Raw genomic sequence first — 23,448 nt, 5'->3', positions numbered from 1 at the left:
CTAGACCTCAATGCTGGAGAGGAAAGGAATGCTGTCAAACGCCTGCATAAGGTGAGAAATCTGCTTCCCATCAGCAGTCTGGGTTTTCATGCCTCATGCGATCTCTTGCAATTTAGCTACAAGGTACAAGAGGTATCAAACAGAAACTAGAGCAGGCACCAGTAGTCCTAGCTACTCTACAGGCTGAAATCTGAAGCTCGAGGTTCCAAGCCAGCCTGGACAGGAAAGTCCATGAGACTGTTACCTCTAACCAGCAAAAAAGCCACAAGTGGAGCTGTAACTCAAGTGATAGAGCAATAGCCTTGAGCAAGAGTTCAGGGGCAGTACTCAGACCCTAAGTTGAAGTCGCAGCACTGATATACTCCTACACGTGTCACACACACACACACACGCACGCACGCGCACACGCACACACACACACACACACACACACGGAACCAAGCTCATTTCAAAAAAGGAACTTACTACAGCTGGGTCCTGGTGGCTCATAACTGTAACCCTAGCTACTCAGGAAGCTGAGATCTGAGGATCATCATTCAAAGGCAACCCAGACAGGAAAGTCTGGGAGACTCTTATCTCCAATTAACCACCAGAAAACCAGAAGTGGAAGTATGACTCAAAGTGGTAGGGCACTACTAGTCTTGATCAAAAGAGCTCAGGGTAAGTGCCCAAGCCCTGAGTTTAAGCCCCACAACTGATCCCCACCAACAAAGGTACTTACTTGTTTATTTCCTTTTTTGTGTCCTTTGGATCCCCTGCCACTCTGTTCTTTTCCATGCCTTTAGTAAGAGGAAGGAAAGATGATAATGAGAAACAAAAAAAGCTCATATCCCCCTTTTTACTCAGGTAGCCAAATGACGACTCTTAAAATCTACCACTCTTATTTCCTGTTATACTGAATCATTTTGTGTCCCATATTTTCTTTCAGTATGAAAAGTCTTTCTTCGGGACAGGGTTACTCTGTGTTTAGTAAACCAATTGAAAAACTGGCTTTCCACTAGCACAACAATGTTCATTGTAGCATTATTCACCATAGCAAAGATATGGAACCAACCTAGATGTCCCTCAGTTGATGAGTGGATCAACAAGTTGTGGTATTTGTACACAATGGAAATCTATGCTACTGTCAGAAAAAACGACATCGCCCCATTTGTTAGGAAATGGAAAGACTTAGAAAAAATCATATTAAGTGAAGTAAGCCAGACTCAAAGCAACTTAGGCTCAATGGTTACCCACATTTGTCATAATCAGTAGAAACCTTGGGCTCTACTAGCAGAGATTTACAATAGAGCAAAATCTTGATACATAAGGCCATATAGTATGAAGCTAATTGAAAGGACCTCCAGGATATTGAAACAAAAGCCATATAACGAATGATTGTTGTCCTTAATGTACTATATTGTCTCTCATCTCCTTTGCTGTCCCTTGGGTATCTCATATTGTTACAGTATCTCACTTTGTTATCTGATATATTGAATTTATTTGTATTTGGTTATTTGAAATTTGATAGGGAAGGGGGGAAAACCAAGACGGAGGGGGGGGCGCCGGGGGGGGGGGGGAGGGTAAAGGGTACCAAGATATGTGAAAGGGTATCAATGTATGTGAATTAATGCACCTTCTATTTTTCATGTAACCATTTTATTAATTACAATAAAAAATATAAAAAAAAGAAAATTGGTTAAAGCTTCCAAACAGGATTCAACAGCTATGGATTTTTTCAGGGACACCTTGACTGACAAGAGCTCATACAAATCTAATTAAATCCACACATACCCTTTTCCAGGTCCACCAACAGAAACCACTTGCATTCCAAAGGATCCTCGGCCTCTGGAGGATCTGCTGCCAGCCCACTGGCCCACCACCATACCAGCAATCTCCAGTTTTCCTCCTTGAGGAGGGATGGGATGGAGACCTAGGAAGAAAGGAAGAAAAGGACAAATGAATGGGAAGTATAGGAGAGAACAAGAGGTAGAGCAAAGATCCTACAATCTACTTACTCTTTAAAGATTTCTTTTTTTTAAATGTAAATATATGTTTTATTTTATTTATTTATTTATTGCCAGTCCTGGGCTTAAGCTCAGGGCCTGAGCACTGTCCTTGGATTTTCTCAAGGCTAGAGCTCTATGTATGTGGTACCAAGGAATCGAACCCGGGTCTTCATGCATGCTAGGCAAGCACTTTAACCACTAGGCCAAACTCCCGGCCTCTACTTACTCGTGTGTGTGTGTGTGTGTGTGTGTGTGTGTGTGTGTGTGTGTGTGTGTGTGTGTGTGTGTGTGTGTGTGTGTGTGTGTGTGTGTGTGTGTGTGTGTGTGTGTGTGTGTGTGTGTGTGTGTGTGTGTGTGTGTGTGTGTGTGTGTGTGTGTGTGTGTGTCCTAGGGCTACAACTGCAGGCCTGAACACTGTCTTTGAGCTTCTTTTGCTCAAGGCTATCACTCTTCTACTTGAGCCACAGTGCTACTTCTGGTCTTCATTGGAGATAAAGAGTCTCATGAACTTTCCTGACTCCTGTTGGGTCTGGCTTCAAATCATGATTCTCTGATCTTAGTCTTCTGAGTAGCTAGTATTATAGGTGTCCAACTCTACTTACTCTTATTTCTAATTATCTCTGACAATTAGACTTTTTGATAATAAGGGGCTTTGAGAAGAAAATGTAGGGAGATTCATACACATATATACTTTGGTAATGGAAGTGAGAGGGATTCATTTTTTTTCCCCAATCCTGGGCTTGAGCTCAGGGCCTGAGCACTGTCCTTGGACTTTCTCAAGGCTAGAACTCTACCACTTGAGCCTCAGCACCACTTCTGGCTTTTTTCTATGTATGTGGTACCAAGGAATCGAACCTGGGTCATCATGCATGCTAGGCAAGCACTCTACCACCAGGCCAAACTCCCTACCCTGAGGGATTCATTTTTTTAACTATAGACCTGTCATAGTAGGAATCACTATTCCTTCCTTGTTTCTTTTATTTTCTGTCTTTCTTTTTTTAACCAGTCCTGGAGCTTGAATTCAGGGCATGAGCACTGTCCTTAGTCTTTTTCCTCAAGGCTTAGAGCTCTACCACTTGAGCCACAGTACCACTTCCAGTATGTGGTACTGAGGAATCGAATGCAAATCTTCATACATGCTAGGCAAGCACTCTACCACTAGGACAAATGCCTGGCTCTTCTTGGGGTCTAAACTTAGGTCCTCACCCATTTGCTCAGTGTTTTTGCTCATGGCTGATGCTCTATTATTTAAGCCACATCTCCAGTTCTGGCATTTTGCTAGTAAATTGGAAGTAAGAATTAGATTTATCTGCCCAAGCTGGCTTCAAACAGAGGTTCTCCTGAGTAGCTTACACATTATTTCTTTGGAAAATGAATTATCTTTCTTATGGTTTGGGACATTTAATTTCTTAATAAATTACTGCTTCAATTAGAAAGATGGCATAGGGACAAAAGGGTAAAGAAGACAATATCTAAAAGAAGCAAGTTTCATATTCCAAAGTATAAAAGTAATATTAAAAGTGACATGTCAGGGGCCGGGAGTTTGGCCTAGCAGTAGAGTGCTCGCCTAGCATGCACAAAGACCTGGTTCGGTTCCTTGGTACCATATACTTGGAAAAAGCCAGAAGTGGTGCTGAGGCTCAAGTTGTAGAGTTCTAGCCTTGAGAAAAATCCAAGGACAGTGCTCAGGCCCTGAGATTAAGCCCAGGACTGGCAAAAAAAAAGAAGTGACATGTCAGTGTATTCATAAAACTACTCTGCTTCTTTACTTTTTTTCTTTTTCTTGTCCTGGGGCTTGAACTTAGGGCCTGAACTCTGTCCTTGGGCTTTCTCAAGGCTAGTGGTCTGCCACTTAAGCCACAGCACCACTTCTGACTTTTTATATAAAAAGAAATTGAACCCTGGTCTTCATGCACACTAGGCAAGCACTCTACCACTGGGGTCAAACTCCCAGCCCCCTGTTCTTCTTTGTGCCAGTCACGGGGCTTGAACTCAGGGCCTGAGCACTGTCATTGGGCTTTCCCAAGGCTATAACACTTCACTTGAGCCACAGCACAACTTCCTGCTTTTTCTATGTATGTGGTACGGAGGAATCAAACCCAGGTCTTTGTTCATGGTAGGCAAGCATTCCACTACTAGGCCAAATTCTCAGTACCCTCTTCTTCTTTTTTTGTGTGAGTCATGGGACTTTAAGTTGGCCTAGGCTCTGTCTCTGAGCTCTTCAGTTCAAGGATACCACCCTACCCCTGGGCCTGGGTGTTGTCCCTGAGCTCTTCAGCTTAAGGCTACCACCCTACCCTTGGGTCAAGCTCTACTTCCCATTTTCTAAGGGTTAGTTGGAGATAAGAGTCTCAGGTCCTTCTGTGCCCAGCTGGCTTTGAACCGGCTGGCTTTGAACCTTTGAACCCTGGTCCTCAGATCTTAGGCTCCTGAGTAGCTAGGATTAAGGGCGTGAACCACAGCCTAGAACTCTTTCTTTAATGCTAGTACTGTGGCTTGAACTTAAGGCCTCACACTATGTCATTCATGGCTGGCACTCAACAACTTAGAGTTGCACTTCTGTTTGTTTGGTTTTGGTAGTCAATTGGAGATAAGAATCTCAGGAACTTTGTGCCCACACTGGCTTTGAACCTTAATCCTAAGCTCTCAGCCTCCTGATTAGTTGGGATTATAGATATGAGCCACCAGTCTCAGATGCAACATGACATTTTCTAACATGATATCATAAAACATCTTACCCAATTTTGCCATAGATATTTTGAATATAAACAAATATACACCGAAAATGAAAAGCTGACTCAAACTAAGGCTCTTAATAACAAAATTAAGTAGCTATAGTAGATCCATGTGAAAAGCACAATCGCCTTTTGATACATATGGTGTCATAGTATGGATAAGTATGTGACTCATTCTAAACCTGAGGAAACTAGCGGGCTAATGCTGAGAATTTTAAAAATTTATTAGGTTATACCAATAATACAGGAGTAATTTCATTGTTAAATTTCCACACTATGTCACTATCAATTTCATCACTTCCCCTTTCCCCCTAGAATAAAGTAATTTTTGTAGATATTTAAAAATAATTTTATAAAGGTGAGGTACAGAGTGGTTACAGTTATACAAGTCAAAGAGTACATTTCTTTTTGGTCAATGTCACCTTCCCTTGCTCTAGAGAATAAATTCTTAGAAGTAGTTATTGTAGGGCAGGGAAGCATAGCCTAGTGGTAGAGTACTCTCCTAGCATTCACGAATCCCTGGGTTCAATTGCTCCATACCACATACTAGAAAAAGTCAGAAGTGGTGCTGTGGCTCAAGTGGCAGGGTATTAGCCTTAAGCAAAAAGTATTCAAGGACAGTACCCAGGCCCTGAGTTCAAGTCCCCGGACTGGCAAAAACAAACAAACAAAAACCAAAACTAGTCATTGTAAAATCATAGCCCAAATATCCTTTTTCTTTCTTTTCTTTTCTATTTTGATCAGTCCTGGGGCTCGAAATCAGAGCCTGGGTACTGTCCCTGAGTTTCTTTGTTCAAGGCTAGGGCTCTACTACTTGAGCCATAGAGCTGCCTCTGGCTTTTTTCCATTTATGTGGTACTGAGGGATCATTCATGTTAGGCAAGCACTCTACTACTAAGCCACATTCCCAGGCCCAAATAGACATTCAATACAAATATACACCATTATATATAATAGGATTAGCCAAAAAAGCAACTATAAGGAAAAAGGTTAAAATTAAAGAGTAAAAAAAGCAACAGTTGGGGCCAGGAGCTTAGTCTAACGGTAGAGTGTTCGCCTAGCATGCACAAAGCCCTAGATTCGATTCCTCGGTATCATATACTCAGAAAAAGCCGGAAGTGGTGCTGTGGCTCAAGCACTAGCCTTGAGCAAAATTGTCCTTGTCCTGTCTAAGGACAATGCCCAGGCTCTGAGTTCAAGCTCCAGGACCAGAAAAAATAAACAGTTTAAAAGCAGAACAAATTCAAAATAAGATGGCATTATCTCTTCTTAAGACAGAAATTCAAACTGTCTGTGAACTCACAAATACAGTTGAGTTTTGTAATATGGCACAAGAGTAAGCATTTGAAGAAAATGTAGATCTAGTAGGCTTTTAGTTTGGGGGGGAAGCAAAAGTTGGGATGGAAATGTGGCTTAGTGGTAGAGTGCTTGCCTAGAATGCAGGAAGTGCCCAGTTTTATTTCTCAGTATTACATAAATAGAAAAAGCTGGAAGTGGTGTAGTAGTTCAAGTGGTAGAGTGCTAGCCTTGATCAAAAGCTCAGTAAAAGTGCTCAGACCTTGGGTTCAAGTGCAACAACAGGCAAAAGCAAGCAAAGGTTGAGGTTGGAAGCATAGATCACTTGGTATAATACTAGACAATGAGCAGAAGCATCAGGTACAGAGTTTGATTCCTGACCTCTGATCAAAAACCAAAAAGAAAAAAAAAGAAAAAGGTAACAATTTGTAACTCACTTAGCAGATTGCTAAAAAAAGAGACATCTGATTATATAAAAGTGAGAATCCTAGCTAGGCGTCAGTAGCTCACATCTGTAATTCTACTCAAGAAAAGCTGAGATCTGATGATTGTGGTTTGAAGCTAGCCTTGATAGGAAACTCTGAGACTCTTTTCTCCAAGTAATCACTAAAAAGCCAAAAGTGGAGCTGTGGCTCCAGTGGACTGTTAGCCTTGAACAAAAGCTCAGGCATCATAACCCAGGATATGATAAGGACACCTGCACAGCCATGTTCATCTCTACACTATTCACAGTAGCCAAGCGATGGAAACACCCAGATGCCTAGTAAGGCAAGATGAATGAATACAAAACATGTGGAACATACATACAATGGAATTCTACATAGCCAACAGACCAGATAAAATGATGGCATTCGCTGGGAAGTGGATGAAGCTAGAGTGAATTATGTTGAGTGAGATACGTCAAGACCAAGGAACAAAAGGCGCATGGTCTCCTTGATAAATGGATATTAGATCCAAATAGTACAAGAGCAATGACTCGATACTCAGGTACTCAAGGTCATTGACATGATCTTGGAGCTATAAACGTTAACTACATAGACATAAAAATCTATGATGGGATATATACACTATAGACATAATGTTATATTATATAGATTGATAGGTGGGATATATACACTATAGACATAATATTATATAGATTGATAGGTATCTATGACATACAAACCCTCAGCTTAATTTTAATTATGTTCTAACATCTATGTGGCAGGGATTGCCTATAGAGATTCCCTTCTTGAATACTTGTTTGTTAAACATGACATTTGAAACATGATGTAAAAAATCAGTGTTAATAAAATCTTTTAATAAGAAAGAAAATCTCAGGGACAATACCCAGCATTGGCATACACTATCCAAACAAACATACAAACAAATAAGTGACAGTCTAGGGAGCTACCAACTCTTCTCCCAAGAGGGAGAAGAACAATGTGTACTTAACAATCCTATTGTGTCCTTTCAGAAGACAGGCGGCTCTTGTGAGCCACCAGTGACTGGAAACTAAGTACCACTGATATCTGGGCAACGATGAGTACCTTCCTGGAATGTGGCATTAATTAAGGTGTCTAGTGAGACTTATAACAAAATGAACACAGAAAATCAAATGAGAGACGTGCTTTGGTCACCAGAAAGGAATGGAATAGCTGGCTCCCTCATTTGTAAAACTACACCATTACTGGAGTGAATAAAGTTATATTGGAGCTGAATTTCATACTTCTCATATAAGGCCAGCCTTAAGTTAAATATCCATATGGAATTCTGTGACCTTAAGACTAAAGTCAACTTCTAGCTTTAATGTCTTTACAGAGGAGCGATAGACAGCATACACCTTCACCCACAGCAACGATACATTTACCTGGTCACAGAATTTTGCTGTTTCATGTTAAAATGTTCCCACTAGGGGCCGGGAGTTTGGCCTAGTGGTAGAGTGCTTGCCTAGCATGCATGAAGACCCGGGTTCGATTCCTCAGTACCACATACATAGAAAAAAGCTGGAAGTGGTGCTGAGGCTCAAGTGGTAGAGCTCTAGCCTTGAGAAAGTCCAAGGCCAGTGTTCAGGCCCTGAGCTCAAGCCCAGGACTGGCAAAAAGACAAACAAACAAAAAAAACAAACAAAAAATGTTCCCACTAAAATATCTAGTTTTGCCAAGCACTGATGGCTCACACCAACACTGCTACTCAGGAGGCTGAGATTTGAAGATAGCATTTCGAAGCCAGCCCAGGCAGAAAAACCACGACACTTATCTCCAATTAACCACTAGGAGACCAGAAGTGGAGGTGTGGCTCAAAGTGGTAGATCACTAGTCTTGAACAAAAAAGCTCAGGGACAGTGCCCAGGCCCTGAGTTTAAGTACCACAACTGACAAAGAAAAAAAAATATATCCAGCTTCAGAGTTGGAGATTTAGCTCAGAAGTAGAACTTTTTGCTGCCTAGCACACACCAGCTCTTGGATCCAAACCACACAATCAGATACAAAAAATTCTTGTTTCACCAGGGTATATTTGTTTGCAGTATCAAGATCATTGTCTGAGTTACCTAGGCATGTTTATCTGTTCCTTAATAAGCAGCAGCTCAAAGAGGTGACATTTTCTGAAAAGGAATGTACTCATTACCTGGCTTATGAAATTGTCACCCTTCTGTACATCACCTCTAAAATAACAATAGATATATTTTTTACAACAGCAACACACACACACACACACACACACACACGTATAGGTATTAATGTGTAGATTTGCTTTGTCCACTAAACTGCAGTCCTTTGGGGAACATGAAAAATTATGTTTCTCTTGATGCTTGTGGAGTCCAAGAAAGGAAATTTGTCAAATCTATCCCCAAAGTAGATAAGACTACATCAAACCACATTATCTTCCAACACTGTCCATCTTCATTCTCACTCCACTCCCATTGTACTTCCTTTTTTTCCCCAGCAGTGCTGGGGCTTGGACTCAGGGCCTGGGCATTGTACCTGAGCTTCTTTTGTTCAAGGTTTGTGCTCTACCACTTGAGCCATAGTACTACTTACTACTTCTGGGTTTTTTTCTGAGAAGTTTATTGGAGAAAAGAGTCTCACAAATGTTCCTGCCTGGCCTTTCCTGCCCAGGATGACTTTGAACCACAATCCTCAGATCTCAGCCTCCTGAATAGCTAGGATTACAGATGTAAGATACCAACACCCTCCTCCTCTATACTTTCTATAAACTCCTATGAGCAATGGCCTATAAGGAATGATGAATTAAAAGCAAACATGAAGATCCAGGTCATATGAATTACAGTTCTCAAAATGATGAAATGGGGGCCAGGAGTTTGGCCTAGTAGTAGAGTGCTTGCCTAGCATGCACAAAGACCCGAGTTCAATTCCTCGGTACCACATACATAGAAAAAAGCCGGAAGTGGTGCTGAGGCTCAAGTGGTAGAGCTCTAGCCTTGAGAAAGTCCAAAGACAGTGCTCAGGCCCTGAGCTCAAGCCCAGGACTGGCAAAAAAATGAAATGATTCCTACCTTCTACATCAGGCTAGATACCATGATTTTAGTTACTGAGAGTCACATTGCTGGGACTCAAGCAACACTACTAGAGAGTACTGGGAATTTGATGACCTTGTTTGTTCCTCAGGCTCTCTCCTTCTACCACAATAAGCTATTCTTTAAAGTATCACCACACAGCACAGAATATAAATGAGATAAAATATATATAAAACTAGAGGTAGGGCCAGGAGTTTGGCCTAGTGGTAGAGTGCTTGCCTAGCATGTACTAAGACCCAAGCTCAATTCCTTGGTACCACATACATAGGAAAAAGTCAGAAGGGAGGCTGAGATTCAAGTGGTAGAGCTCCAGCCTTGAGAAAGTCCAAGAACACTGCTCAGGCCCTGAGCTCAAGCCCAGGACTGGCAAAAAAAAATAAAAAACAAAAAAAGAAAAACAAGGGCTGGGAGTTTGGCCTAGTGGTTAAAGTGCTTGCCTAGCATGCATGAAGACTCGGGTTCGATTCCTCGGTACCACATACATAGAAAAAAGCCAGAAATGGTGCTGAGGCTCAAGGGCTAGAGCTCTAGCCTTGAGAAAGTCCAAGGACAGTGCTTAGGCCCTGAGCTCAAGCCCACAACTGGCAAAAAAAAAAAAAAGAAAAACAAAAAACTAGAGGTTCATCTGGTGTTGGTAGCTCATGACTGTAATCCTAGCTACTCAGGAGGCTGAGATCTGAGGTTTATGGTTCAAAATCAGCCAGGTCAAGGAAAGTCTTTGATACCCTTATCTACAGTTAGCCACCAAAAAACTGATGTGGAGCCCTAGCTCAAAGTAGTACAGCACTAGCCTTGAGCAAAACAGCTCAGAGACAACATCCAGGTTCCAAGTTTAAGCTCCATAATCAAGAAAACAAACCCCACACAAAGTAACCCTAGAGATTCTGTAAACTGGTGAGTACTGGATGGATGATTAAGAATTAAATTAGAAGCCCAGCACCAGTGGTTCATGCCTATAATCCTAGCTATTCAGAAGTCTGAGATCTCAGTATCACATTTCAAACCAGGTCTGGCAGACAAACCTGAAAGATGTATCTTCAATGAACTAGAAAAGAAACAGAAGTGATGGTGTGGCTCTAGGAAGTTAAGAGCATGAGGCCCTAAGTTCAAACCCCAATATTATTACAAAAAATTACAAGAATGTAATTACATAGCAAAAACTTTATTCTTAAGTACTGACCTGCAAACCCCCGGCTCCTTGCTTGAGGTGGAGGTGGCATTGAGCCCATGGCTCGGGAATAAAGTGAAACTGGGTAGAGAGACGGCACCATGGGAGGCACAAAAGTAGGTGATGGAAGAAGAGCAGAAGGTGGTGGATGATTGATGTTGACTCCTTCAAGGATACTCTGTCTCATCTTTTCTACTTTGGTTGCCAGGTCAGCCTTTGAAAGAAAAAAGGACAGTAATCACATCTGCTACTTTTCACATTTTTCCCATATGGCAGGCACTGTACGTGCAATTTCACATCCTATTTCCCTTAAGAGAATTGAACGTGGAGTTAAATGATGTCAGATTACATGCATAGAAAGGCTTCTGGAAAGGAAGCTGTCAGCTCCTTGCATGAAACCAAAACATGATCAAGATTAGTTCCCAATAAGGGCCTATGGGACACAATAACCAAGTCAATGTAAACAAATGGAATAAGGACTTATTGATGGTTGATGACATGACTAGCAATAGGTAAGGCTATATTTTAGAGGAGAGCTAAAAAAGAACAATACCCTAATATATACAAAGTATTTATTGCCAGTCCTGGGGCTTGAATTTGGGGCCTAGTAATGTCCTTGGACACTTTTTGCTCAAGGCTAGAGCTCTACCACTTAAGCCACAGTGCCACGTATAGCTTTTTCTGAGTATGTGGTACCCAGGAATCGAACGCAAGGCTTCCTGAATGCTAGGCAAGCATGCTAACACTAGGCTAAACTCCCCCCATACCCAAGATTGGAGACTTTGAACTCTAAACAGGATAAATAAACATCTACATTTCAAGATTGTAAATATTTTAAGTTTTATAGCCCACATGGTCTCTGCCACTATTCTACTCTGCAATTGCAAAATGAAAGAAGTCATAGGAATAGGCAAATGGATAAATGTGGCTGAATTCCAATAAAATTTCATTTATCAAAACAGAAGATGGGGTGCATTACAAAAAAAAAAAAAAGGCCGGGCATGGTGGCTCTCAGGAGGCTGAGATCTGAGGATCCAGGTTCAAAGCCAGCCAGGCACAAAAGAACCTGAGGCTCTTAGCTCCAATTAACCTCTAGAAAACAGGAAGTGGAACTTAGCTCAAGGGTAGGGTGGTAGTCTTGAGCTGAAGAGCTCAGGGACAATGCCTAGGCCCAGGGGCAGGGTGGTAGCCTTGAGCTGAAGTGCTCAGGGACAGTGCCCAGGCTGAGTTCCCTCAAAGCCCGGTGACCTACAAAAAAAAAAAAAAGATGCTGAGACTAGTTTGCCAGACCTTGTTATAAGAGTGACTAAGGGAGGCTGTGAATATGGTTTTGTGGTTGAGTTCTTGCCAAGCTTGTATGTAGCCCTGTACTACATAAACAGAAAAGGCGAGACATGATGCTGTGGCTCAAGTGGTAGAGTATTATCTTTAAGCAAAACAAGCTCAGAGACAGTGCCCAGGCCCTGCGTTCAAGCCTTAGGACTGGCGAAAGAAAGAAAAGAAAGAAAGAAAGAAAGAAAGAAAGAAAGAAAGAAAGAAAGAAAGAAAGAAAGAAAGAAAGAAAGAAAGAAAGAAAGAAGAAGAGAAGGAAGGAAGGAAGGGAAGAAAAGAAAAGAAAGAAAGAGAGGGGGGAGGGAGGGAAAGAGGGAGGGAGGGAAAGAGAGAGAGAGAGAGAGAGAGAGAGAGAGAGAGAGAGAGAGAGAGAGACACTAAGGTTTTCTTTTCTTGTTTTATCTCAGCTTTGCAAGTTTTTATTGCAAAGCCTCCTTTGTTTCTAAGGTATTATCAATTTTATTTACTTCCCTCTATTTCTTTCGTGTGTGTGTGTGTGTGTGTGTGTGTGTGTGTGTGTGTGTGCCAATACTGTTGCCTGAATTTACACTCTTATTTGGTTTTTACCACTCAAGATTGATGCTCTACCATTTGAGCCATATCTCCACTGCTGGCTTTTTGCTGATTAGTTGGAGATAAGAATCTTATGAATTTTTCTGACAGGCTGGCTTTGAACTAGGATCCTCATATCTCAGCATATCGAGTAGCTGGGATTATAGGCCTGAGCCCTGAGCCATCAATACTTGGCCTTTGTTGTATTTCTAAACATAGTTTAAAATAAAAACAAAACACCTGATTGGATAATTGTATTTGGTTATCTGAAATTGGATAGGGAACGGGGGAGGGGAGGGGGAGGGAAATGGGGACCATGACATGTGAAAGGGTATCAATGTGTGGGAATTAAGACACCATTTATCTGGCAAATATCATGTAACCCTTCTATTAATTACAATAAAAATATATTTTAAAAAAATTGAATCACTCCCAAACTAATCTCCAAAGAAAATACCATCCCATTAAAGGATGGGCCAAAGACATAAAGAGAATCTTCACTGAGGAAGAAATAAGATTGGCTTATAGACACAGAAAAGAAAATCAAAACAGCTCTAACATTCCATGTCATTCCAGTTAGAATGGCCAGGATCAAGAAATCTAATAACAACGGATGCTGGAGGGGATGCGGCCAGGAGGGATCACTACTACACTGTTGGTGGGAGTGCAAACCCGTCCAACCACTATAGAAAGCAGTATGGCAGTCCCTCAAAAGACTAAACATAGAACTCCCCTATGACCCAGCAATTCCACTACTTGGCACTTACCCACTCGTCCAGAAACAAGGACATACTAAATCCACTAGCACAACAATGTTCATTGCAGCACTATTTACCATAGCAGAGATATGGAACCAACCCAGATGTCCCTCAGTTGATGAGTGGATCAACAAGATGTGGTATTTATACACAAAGAAATTCTATGCTGCTGTCAGAAAGAACAAAATCGCCCCATTTGTAAGGAAATGGAAAGACTTAGGAAAAAATATTAAGTGAAGTAAGCCAGACTCAAAGGAACATAAGCTCAATGGTTTTCCTCATTTGTCATAATCAATAGAAACCTTGGGCTCTCCTAGCAGAGATTCACAATAGAACAAAATCTAGATACATAAGGCCATGTAGTATGATGCTAAATGCAAGGACGTCAGGATATAGAAAAAAAAGCCATATAATGATTGATTGTTGTCTTTAATGTACTATGTTATTTCTCCTCTCTTTTGCTGTCCCTTGGTTATTTCATATTTTTACAGTATTTCACCTGGTTATCTGACATATTGTATGTATGTATATTTGGTAATTTGAAGTGGGTTAGGGAAGGGAGGAAAACTAGTTGAGCAGCAGGCATGGGCAGAGGGAAATTGGGAGCAAGACATGGAAAGGGTATCAATGTATGTGAAGTAATGCACCTTCTATCTGGTGAATGTAATGTAACCTTTCTATTAATTACAATAAAATATATGAAAAAAATAAAAATAAATAAAAATAAAAACAAAACACCTGGTTGGATAGGGAACGGGGGGGAAAACAAGATGAGGGGTGGGGGAGGGGGGGAAGGGAAATGGGGACCATGACATGTGAAAGGGTATCAATGTGTGGGAATTAAGGCACCATTTATCTGGCAAATATCATGTAACCCTTCTATTAATTACAATAAAAAATATATTAAAAAAACAAACAAAAAACAAAACACCTGTCATTGTTGGTGGTTTACACATGTAATCCTAGCTACTCAGGATGCTGAAATCTGAGAATTGCAGTTCAAAGCCAGCTTTGGTAGAAATGTCATTGAGACTCTTTTCTCCAATTAACCACCAAAAAGCTGTGGCTTGAATGGTATAATGCCAACCTTGAATGGAAAAAGCTAAAGAATAACACTCACTTCCTGATGCCAAAGTATTGTTAAAAAAATAATAACCACTTGCACAAGTGACTCACATTTTTTTTGTAAAGAAAGGAAATTAAATTCTGAAAGTATTTCATTTGGAAAAAATAGTCATCTTAAGAAAATAAAAATGAAAACTTTCAGTTTCCAAATAAAACTTTTCCAACATATAATTTTATCACATGTACACATCAGCCTTAGGGCGTTTGGGGACCCTGTTGATTGAAATTAGGTTTGGGAAAGACACATGTTTCCCACTTCAGCTCCTTACTATCGTAGCTCTGTCCTCCCTGCCCATTCATTTACTTCCACAGCAGTTCACAGATAGCTCGCAGTGGCTGCCCAACATGTTGGTACCTGGCCATCACAGAGTTCAACCAGGGATACTCGCTCTCGACCTGCTTTAATGAGCTTGCTCTGGAACAGTTTGCCATCAAAGTAAATCCAGGGGCAGCAATGTTCCCAAGGGACTGGCTGGCCACAGGCATCATTGGCAAAGAGAGCTGTGTCAACCCCACTCATGAAGAGGGCAGCAAGCTGGATTCCTCGGGCATCTAGTTTCTCAATCTGAAAATATGACAAAGGGGAAAAGTATTATTAAGAAGTACAAACAGGCATCCTTCATCTGAATTCTTTTCTTCTCTCATGCTAGAGATTGAACGCAGTGCCTTATACTTGCTAGGCAGGTAGCATGCCTACCAGTTAAGTCCTCTTGCTTTTCAGGTAGAGTGTCTTCTTGCCTGGGCTGGCCAAGACTGTGATTCTTAAAATTTATGCTGCCTGTATAAGTAGCAATGATTGGCATGTGTTACCATGAGCAGTGCAAATCGGATATATTTTGGAACGTTGTATGCCCCAAAATCTGAAACTATCTTAACACTGGCATGATACCAAAAGTGAAAAATACTATATTTGGCCTCATACTGACTGTAAAACAGGCATGGTGGCTCAAGCCTGTAATCCTAGCTACTTGCGAAGCAGAGATAGGAGACTCTGGTTCCAGGCCAGCAGGAGCAAAAAAGTTCACGATATTCCATCTCAACTAATGTCTGCGTATAGTGGTGTGTGCCTGTCATCCCCAGTCATAACCCAAGCTAATGGGAGACCTTATTTCAGAAGGAACCAATGCAATAACGGACTACAGGTGTGACTCAAGTGGTAGAGTAACTGCCTTGCAAGTACAAGGATCTGAGTTCAATTCCCAGTACTGCCAGAAGAAAAAGGGATTAATAATAATTTTACATATAATGGGGAAACCTGGGAACAAAATGACCAACAGTATAACAATTAAATGATATAAGATGCTAAAAATATTTGCTAACATTTTTGATGAAGCTCCTGCCTTAGCTTCCCTAATGCTGGAATTATGAACATGCACTATTACACTTGGGGTAAGTGCAACGTTTCAAAATATTTTCAACCAAAGGTTAGTTGAGTTTACAGATGGAGAAACTTTAATTACACAAATAACTTAAATGTGCAGAAGCACACACACACACACACACACACACACACACACACACAGATTGAGAAAACAGCAAGGTCTTCACAGTGGCATGTTTTATATGAAAAGAAATAATTGTAGATTCTCTCTTGGGTGTGATCTGATGTTGGGAGCTGCTCTAAGTCTCGGTAATACTACATTTTCTACAGAAAGGAATAGATCATGCAGGCCCAGCGTGTGGCCTAGTGGTAGAGTGCTTGCCTAGGATGCACGAATCCCTGGGTTCGATTCCTTGGCATTACAAACACAGAAAAAGCCAAAAGTGGTGCTGTGGCTCAACTGTTACAGCACTAGCCTAGAGAAAGTTCGAGAATAGTGCCCATGCCCAGAGTTCAAGCCCCAGAATTGGCAAATAAAAAAAGAAAGCAACAATTCATGTGTGTTACACACATGAATCAATTCTTTGGTTGACCTCCCTTAAAAGATTTTTTACAAAAGCCAGGTGGCCGAATGTCTGTGGCTCATGACTGTAATCTTAGCTACTCAGGAGACTGAGATTTGAGAGTTGGGGTTAAAAGCCAAATTTCAATGACTTTTCTGGGCTGGCTTTGAATGGTGACCCTTAAATCTCAGCCACCTGAATATCTAGGATTACAAATGTGAGCTATTGGCATCCCTTGTGTTGAAGTAAGTATTCTACCTTTGAACTGTGTGCTCAATTCCCTAAATCTGTTTGTTTATTTATTTATTTTATTTTGTGCATCATGGGGTTGAACTTGGTCAGGGCACTGTCCCTCAGCTCAAGGCTACCGCCCTACCCTTGAGCCAAGCCCCACTTCCCATTTTCTAGAAGTTAACTGGAGATAAGAGTCTCAGGTTCAGGCTGGGAGTTTGGCTTAGTGGTAGAGTGCTTGCCTAGCATGCACGAAGGCCCAGGTTCAACTCCTCGGTACCACATACGTAGCAAAAAGCCAGAAGTGGTGCTGTGGCTCAAGTGGTAGAGCCCAACCTTGAGAAAAATCCAGGGACAGTGCTCAGGCCCTGAGCCCAAGCCTAGGACTGGCCAAAAAAAAAGTCTCAGGTTCTTTTGTGCTCGGGCTGGCTTTAAACCTTGATCCTCAGATCTCAGCCTCCTGACTAGAGAAGATTACAGGCATGAGCCACCACGCCTGGCTACATATTTATGTTTTGAGACTATATCTCCCTATAATGTCTAGTCTGATCTAAAACTTCAAGGCTCATGTGATTCTGATACCTCGGCCTCCTGAGTAGCTGGAACTACATCTATGTGCCAATGCATTCATTTCAATTTTGGAAGTCTTACTGAACTTGATCTTCTAAGTTACCCTAGGGCCGTAAAGGAACATGGCTAATGAAGTCCATGGAAAGGGTTTGGTGCATGAAGAGCTAACATTTATTGAATATTATAAACTTAAAATATGCAAAAGATTGATCTAAGTGTTCTACATGGGGTTATTTTACTTATAGTCTGGCAAGAAAGGAACCTTAAACTAGGGAGGTTAAATAACCTACCAAAAGTCACATAGCTAGTAGGTAAAGAAACCACTAATAGAAATCCAAGACAGCCTGGCTTTCAAACCCTACTTTTTTTGTTGTTTTTAGCTTTTTGTCAGTCATGGGGCTTGAACTGTGTGCCTGGGCACTGTCCTTGAGCTCTTTGGTTCAAGGCTATCAAAGCCTACTTTTCTTTTTTTTTTGCATTTTTTTATTGTAATTAGTAAAAAGGTTACATATTCGCCAGATAGAAGGTGCATTAATTCACATACATTGATACCCTTTCACATGTCTTGGTACCCATTTCCCTCCCCCCTCTACTTTTCTTATTACCCATGTTGTTGTATTGCTTTGAGTTACGTAGCAGATTCATTATCTGCTTTATTCTTTTCTAGATTTTACCGAAAGATACATAGTATGTATCATTAAAGGAGGGATATACATTTACTCAGAGACAAGCAAGATGTCAAGAATAGTCTCCTATAATATATCTTACAACAGTCAAAAATAATACCATGAGGCTGGGCACGGTGGCTCACGCCTGCATTCCTAGCTAGTCAGGAGGCTAAGATCTGAGGATCAAGGTTCAAAGCCAGCCCAGGCACTAAAGACTATTAATCTCCAATTAACCACTAGAATACTGGAAGTGGTGATGTGATTCCAAGGGTAGGGTGGTAGCCTTGAGTTGAAGTGCCCAGGCCTAGAGTCCACAACTGCCCCCCCCCAAAAATCATACCATGGTCTTTGTGCTATGATGTGTTTGCCTTCCACAATATCCATCTTTTCATTCTTTTCCATCAGTGTAGGGACAGGATAGCCGGCATCTCTTGATTTTATTAATAAATATAAATATTTGGCTAAAGGAAATCAAACACTTACCTTCAGTAGTTATTCTTTACCCTAATTCTAGTAGGAGAAAAAATTTAAAATTGAGCTATGAAGCCACAGAATTGAAATGAGGGTAGATCAAATCACCTTGAGTTCTTGAAGTTGATCTGGTTCATAAAGTTGGGTAGATACTGCCTGTGCAAGAAAGGTGTCTAGCTCATGGCGATGCAGGATTCGACCACCAGGCCACTGAACCATGTACCTAGAAAATAAAATCATCATGGCTAAATGAAAAAGAAACCTGTAAGCTCAGCATGTGGGAAGCAGAAGCATGAGAACACAAGGTTTGAAAACAGCCTGAACTATAAAGCAAATTCAGTCAGTATGGGACATTTTAAAACAAGGAGTAGGGGACTGGGAGTGTTGCCTAGTGGTAAAGTGCTTGCCTCGCATGCACAAAGCCCTGGGTTCCATTCCTTGGTACCACATACAACAAAAAGCTAGAAGTGGTGCTGTGGCTTAAGAGATGGAGCTCTAGCCTTGCGAAATCTCAAGGACAATGTCCAGGCCCTGAGCTCAAGCCACAAGACTGGTAAAAAACAAACAAAAAGAAAAAAACCAAAGAGCAAATATGCAGCCGAGTAAAATAATGATTGCCTCCCATGGCACAAGGTCTGGGTCCAATACCTAGTGACACATCACACACACACACACACACACACACAACACAACACAATCACACAATCTATCTATCCCTGGCTTAATCCTAAGGCTAAGTTTTTGCCACTATGAAAAATTTGATAACTTGTCTGCAGGACAGATAGGCAGGTGTATCAATGACAGGACAGTGTGTAAAAATCAAGAGTAAACAATGCACAGGTTGGCAAGGTGCAATAGTTCATACCTGTAATTTTAGCTACTCAAAAGTCTGAGATCTGAGAATCCCAGTTCAAAGCCAGCCCCAGCAGGAAAGTCTGGGAGATTCTTGTCTCTAATTAACCACCAAAAAGCCAGAAGTAGAGGTGTGGCTTGTACAAACGGGAACAACTCCTAAACCCTTAGTTAAAGCTCCAGGGCCAGCATACACAAAAAACGAATGTACAGGCTGGCAGTTTGGCCTAGTGTTAGAGTGCTTGCCTAGCATGCGTGAAGACCATGGTTTGATTCCTCAATAACATATACATAGAAAAGGCTGGAAGTGGTGATGTGGCTCAAGAGGTAGGGTTCTGGCCCTGAGAAAACCCAAGGACAGTGCTCAGGCCCTGAGCTCAAGCCCAGGACTGGCAAAAACAATAACTACAACAACAAAAACAAATGTACAGAATTCTATGAGAACAAAAAATATTCTGTGAGTATAAAATTTCAGAGAGGGCTGGGCACTGGTAGCTACACCTGTAATCCTAGCTATTCTGGAAGCTGAAATCTGAAGAATACAGTCTGAAGCCAGCCCAAGCAGAAAAGTCCCTGTGAGACTTTCTTTTGCCAGTCCTGGGCCTTGAGCTCAGGGTCTGAACACTGTCCTTGGGCTTTTCAAGGGTAGCACTCTAACACTTGAACCACAGCACCACTCCCGGCTTTTTCTATGTATGTGGTACCAAGGAATTGAACCCAGGTCTTCATGCATGCTAGGCAAGCACTGTATCACTAGGCCAAACTCCTGGCCCCTGTGAGACTTTTATCTCCAATAAACTACTCAAAATGGCTGGAAGTGGAATTGTGACTCAAGTGAAAGTATGCTAGCCTTGAGCACAACGAGACTCAGGGACAGTACCCAAGTCCTGAGTTCAAGCCCCAAGACCAGCAATAAATACACACACACACACACACACACACACACACACACACACACACACACACACACACACACATCCTGAGAGGGCATCTCATAAATGTCAGCAGGATTTGAATTTCAAAGTGTCTATATAAATCAGTGAGATCCAGGACAGGAAAAGGATGTCCTAGATTGAGAAAAGAGCATGTATGGAAGCATGGAACAATGACAGAAGTATTGCTGTAACTTAAGCATGCTTGGAGGGATAGTAAAGAAGATTAGAAAGTAGTCCAGCTCAAGAATGGTTTCCAAACAGTATTATGGAACTTGGGACTTTTATAGGTGGGAGGCGTTTGGACCTGTGGCCAAAATGAGATTAAATTAAACATTGGCAAAGGTCACAGACTGGGCCAGGGGACAAAGAGAAGAGCTACTGAGGATTTATAAATAGGTAGGACTTGGTAATCAATGTTTTTGTGATGCTGGAAATTGTTCAACCACTATGGAAAGCAGTATGGCAGTGCCACAAAAGGCTAAACATAGAACTCCCCTATGACCCAGCAATTCCACTACTTGGCATTTACCCAACCATCCAGAATCTGGGGCATACTAAATCCACTAGCACAACAATGTTCATTGCAGCATTATTCACCATAGCAAAGATATGGAACCAACCTAGATGTCCCTCAGTTGATGAGTGGATCAACAAGTTGTGGTATTTATACACAATGGAATTCTATGCTGCTGTCAGAAAAAATGACACCGACCCATTTGTTAGGAAATGGAAAGACTTAGAAAAAATCATATTAAGTGAAGTAAGCCAGACTCAAAGCAACTTAGGCTCAATGGTTACCCTCATTTGTCATAATCAGTAGAAACCTTGGGCTCTACTAGCAGAGATCTGCAATAGAGCAAAATCTTGATACATAAGGCCATATAGTATGAAGCTAATTGAAAGGACCTCCAGGATATTGAAACAAAAGCCATATAATGAATGATTGTTGTCCTTAATGTACTATGTTGTCTCTCATCTCCTTTGCTGTCCCTTGGGTATCTCATATTGTTACAGTATCTCACTTTGTTATCTGATGTATTGAATTTATTTGTATTTGGTTATTTGAAATTTGATAGGGAAAGGGGGGAAACCAAGATGGGGGGGGCACAGTGGGGGGGAGGGTAATGGGTACCAAGACATGTGAAAGGGTATCAATGTATGTGAATTAATGCACCTTCTATCTGGCAAATATCATGTAACCCTTCTATTAATTACAATAAAAAATATTAAAAAAAAGAAAATTCTAAGAGTATTATTATTATTACTTTTGCTAGCCCTAGGGCTTGAACTCAGGGCCTGGAGGCTGTCTCTGAGCTATTTTTTAACTCAAAGCTAGCACTCTACCACTTGAGACACAGCTTTATTTCCTATCTTCCAAGATAGGAACTCTACTAATTGATACTTATTTATGACTATCTGAATGGAAGGCCCCTACACTGACTATATCTTGCTGTTTGAGATGTGAAGAATGCAAAAAGAGAGACCCAGAGGAAAAAATACAAATATATGAGGGCAGTGTGTTATTAGCCCTGGGAGGGCACACAAGAGAATGCTCATTAATCCAAGAATCTAGAAACTTGGCATTGAATGCTTGGGGTCATCTGTTCTGTTTCTGGGGATTTTGGCCCACTTACTACCATTGGAAGGAGTGTGGTGCCCTAGAAAGAGCCAGGACTAGGCAACCAGACAGTCTGGTTAGGAATCTAGAAACTTCTGAGTTACTGTTTCATTCCATGGAATGATTTTTTTAAACCAGCATAAACATGAGCCAACAGCTCTTTAATATTTATTGAATAATTGAATGTGATTTCTGTAATTATTTAAAATGTTAATATTACTTAAAATTCAAAGTGCAGTAAAAGGAGACTACCAAATATTAAAACACATGCACAATTTAAGTCAGTGTGGTTCTAACTTGAGAAATAAACTATAATAAATAAGCTAGAAAGAGATCATTGTATTTATGGGAATTTTTTATCTGATACAAAAGAAGCTTGGCCATGAACACAAAAGCTCAGGGACAGCACACAGGCCTAGAGTGGCAAGTTCTAGGACTGGCACACAAAAAAGTATAAATTTAAAAAGTTAAGTCCAGGTGTGTGACCTACTGGGTAGAGTGCTTGCCTAACATGCACCAAGCTTTGAGTTAGATTCCTCATTACTGCATACACAGAAAAAGCCAGAAGTGCTGCTTTGGCTCAAGTGTTAGAGCATTAGCCTTGAGAAAGCCCAAGGACAGTGCCCAGACACCAAGTTCAAGCTCCAGGAAAGGAAAAAAATAAACATCAAACGAAGAATGAAAATTTATAGATCAGTGGCACAGCATTTGCTACAACGTGCAGGGCCCAGATTTTGAGTTCAAATATAAAAAAAGACAAAAAAGTTAGTAAATTATTACTTGCAAGTCCTGAGGCTTTTCAATGTTTTGAGTTCTCACTAGGTTTGCTTTTGTAATTGTTACTCTACTACTTGAGCCAGGCCTCCAGCCAAGCTTTTTCTGCCATTCCTAGTCTTGGGCTCAGGGACTGAGCACTATCCTTGGACTTTCTCATGGCTAGAGCTCTACCACTTGAGCCACAGCACAACTTCTGGCATTTTTCTATGTATATTGTACCAAGGAATCGAACCCTGGTTTTCGTGCATGCTAGGCAAGCAGTCTACCACTAGGCCAAACTCCTGGCCCCCCAGCCAAGCTTTTTACTGGTTACACTGGAGATAAGAGTTCCTTGGAATTTTCTGCCGAGAGTGGCCTTTTTCTGGATTTTAACCTCCTCAGTAACTAAGATTATAGGCATGAGTCACTAGGGATCAGCTAAAAGAATTCAAAACAATTTTATTTTTTTGGTTGGACATGGGGCTTGCACTCTGGGCCTGGGCACTGCACTTGAGTTCATAAGCTCAAGGCTAGTACACTACCACCTGAACCACAGCACCACTTCCGGTTTTCTGGTGGTTAATTGGAGATAAGAGTCTCAGGGATTTTCATGTCGGGGCTAGCTTTGAACATGATCCTCAGATCTCAGCCTTCTATATAGCTAAGACTACAACAGGTGTGAGCCACTGTTGCCTTTCTTTTGTAATCATTAAAACAAATAATCTGAAAAGTAAGATATCACTTGCCTCTGCTGTCACTGGCATTGATTCTAACAGGAGCTGTTTGTCTTACACTTTCCTGGTCCTGATCTGTTAAACACTGTAAAGTTCTATGACTACTCCATCATAAGTATGGCTAAAGTAAGAATAAACAGGATTCTTTGCATCCCACTGTGCATGGACTGGCTGAGAGGCTAGAGGAGGTGCCCTAGCATGCCTGAAGCAATGACTTCTCACCATTCCTGGGGCTGTGAGGGAAATGCCTACATAGAA

General features: G+C 41.3%; 1 protein-coding gene across 2 annotated transcripts in view; it reads right to left on the bottom strand.

Moving 5' to 3' along the window:
- Fam120c (family with sequence similarity 120 member C) overlaps window positions 1-23,448 on the bottom strand; it is a 110,013-nt gene that overhangs the window by 10,634 nt on the left and 75,931 nt on the right. Inside the window, exons 11-15 of one of the 2 annotated variants that reach the window (XM_090326811.1) lie at window positions 18,404-18,518; window positions 14,827-15,036; window positions 10,717-10,918; window positions 1,774-1,912; window positions 722-779 (exon numbers count right to left, since the gene is read on the bottom strand). In XM_090326811.1, the coding sequence (XP_090182937.1) occupies window positions 722-779; window positions 1,774-1,912; window positions 10,717-10,918; window positions 14,827-15,036; window positions 18,404-18,518 (724 nt within the window). The remainder of the gene's footprint in view (window positions 1-721; window positions 780-1,773; window positions 1,913-10,716; window positions 10,919-14,826; window positions 15,037-18,403; window positions 18,519-23,448) is intronic. The other variant, XM_090326812.1, reaches the window with a different exon arrangement.

The sequence above is a fragment of the Megascapheus bottae genome, chromosome X, assembly GCF_031878675.1.
Source record: "Megascapheus bottae isolate mThoBot1 chromosome X, mThoBot2.hap1, whole genome shotgun sequence".
NCBI classification, from domain to species: Eukaryota; Metazoa; Chordata; class Mammalia; order Rodentia; family Geomyidae; genus Megascapheus; species Megascapheus bottae.
This window is presented reverse-complemented; position numbering and strand designations above follow the sequence as displayed.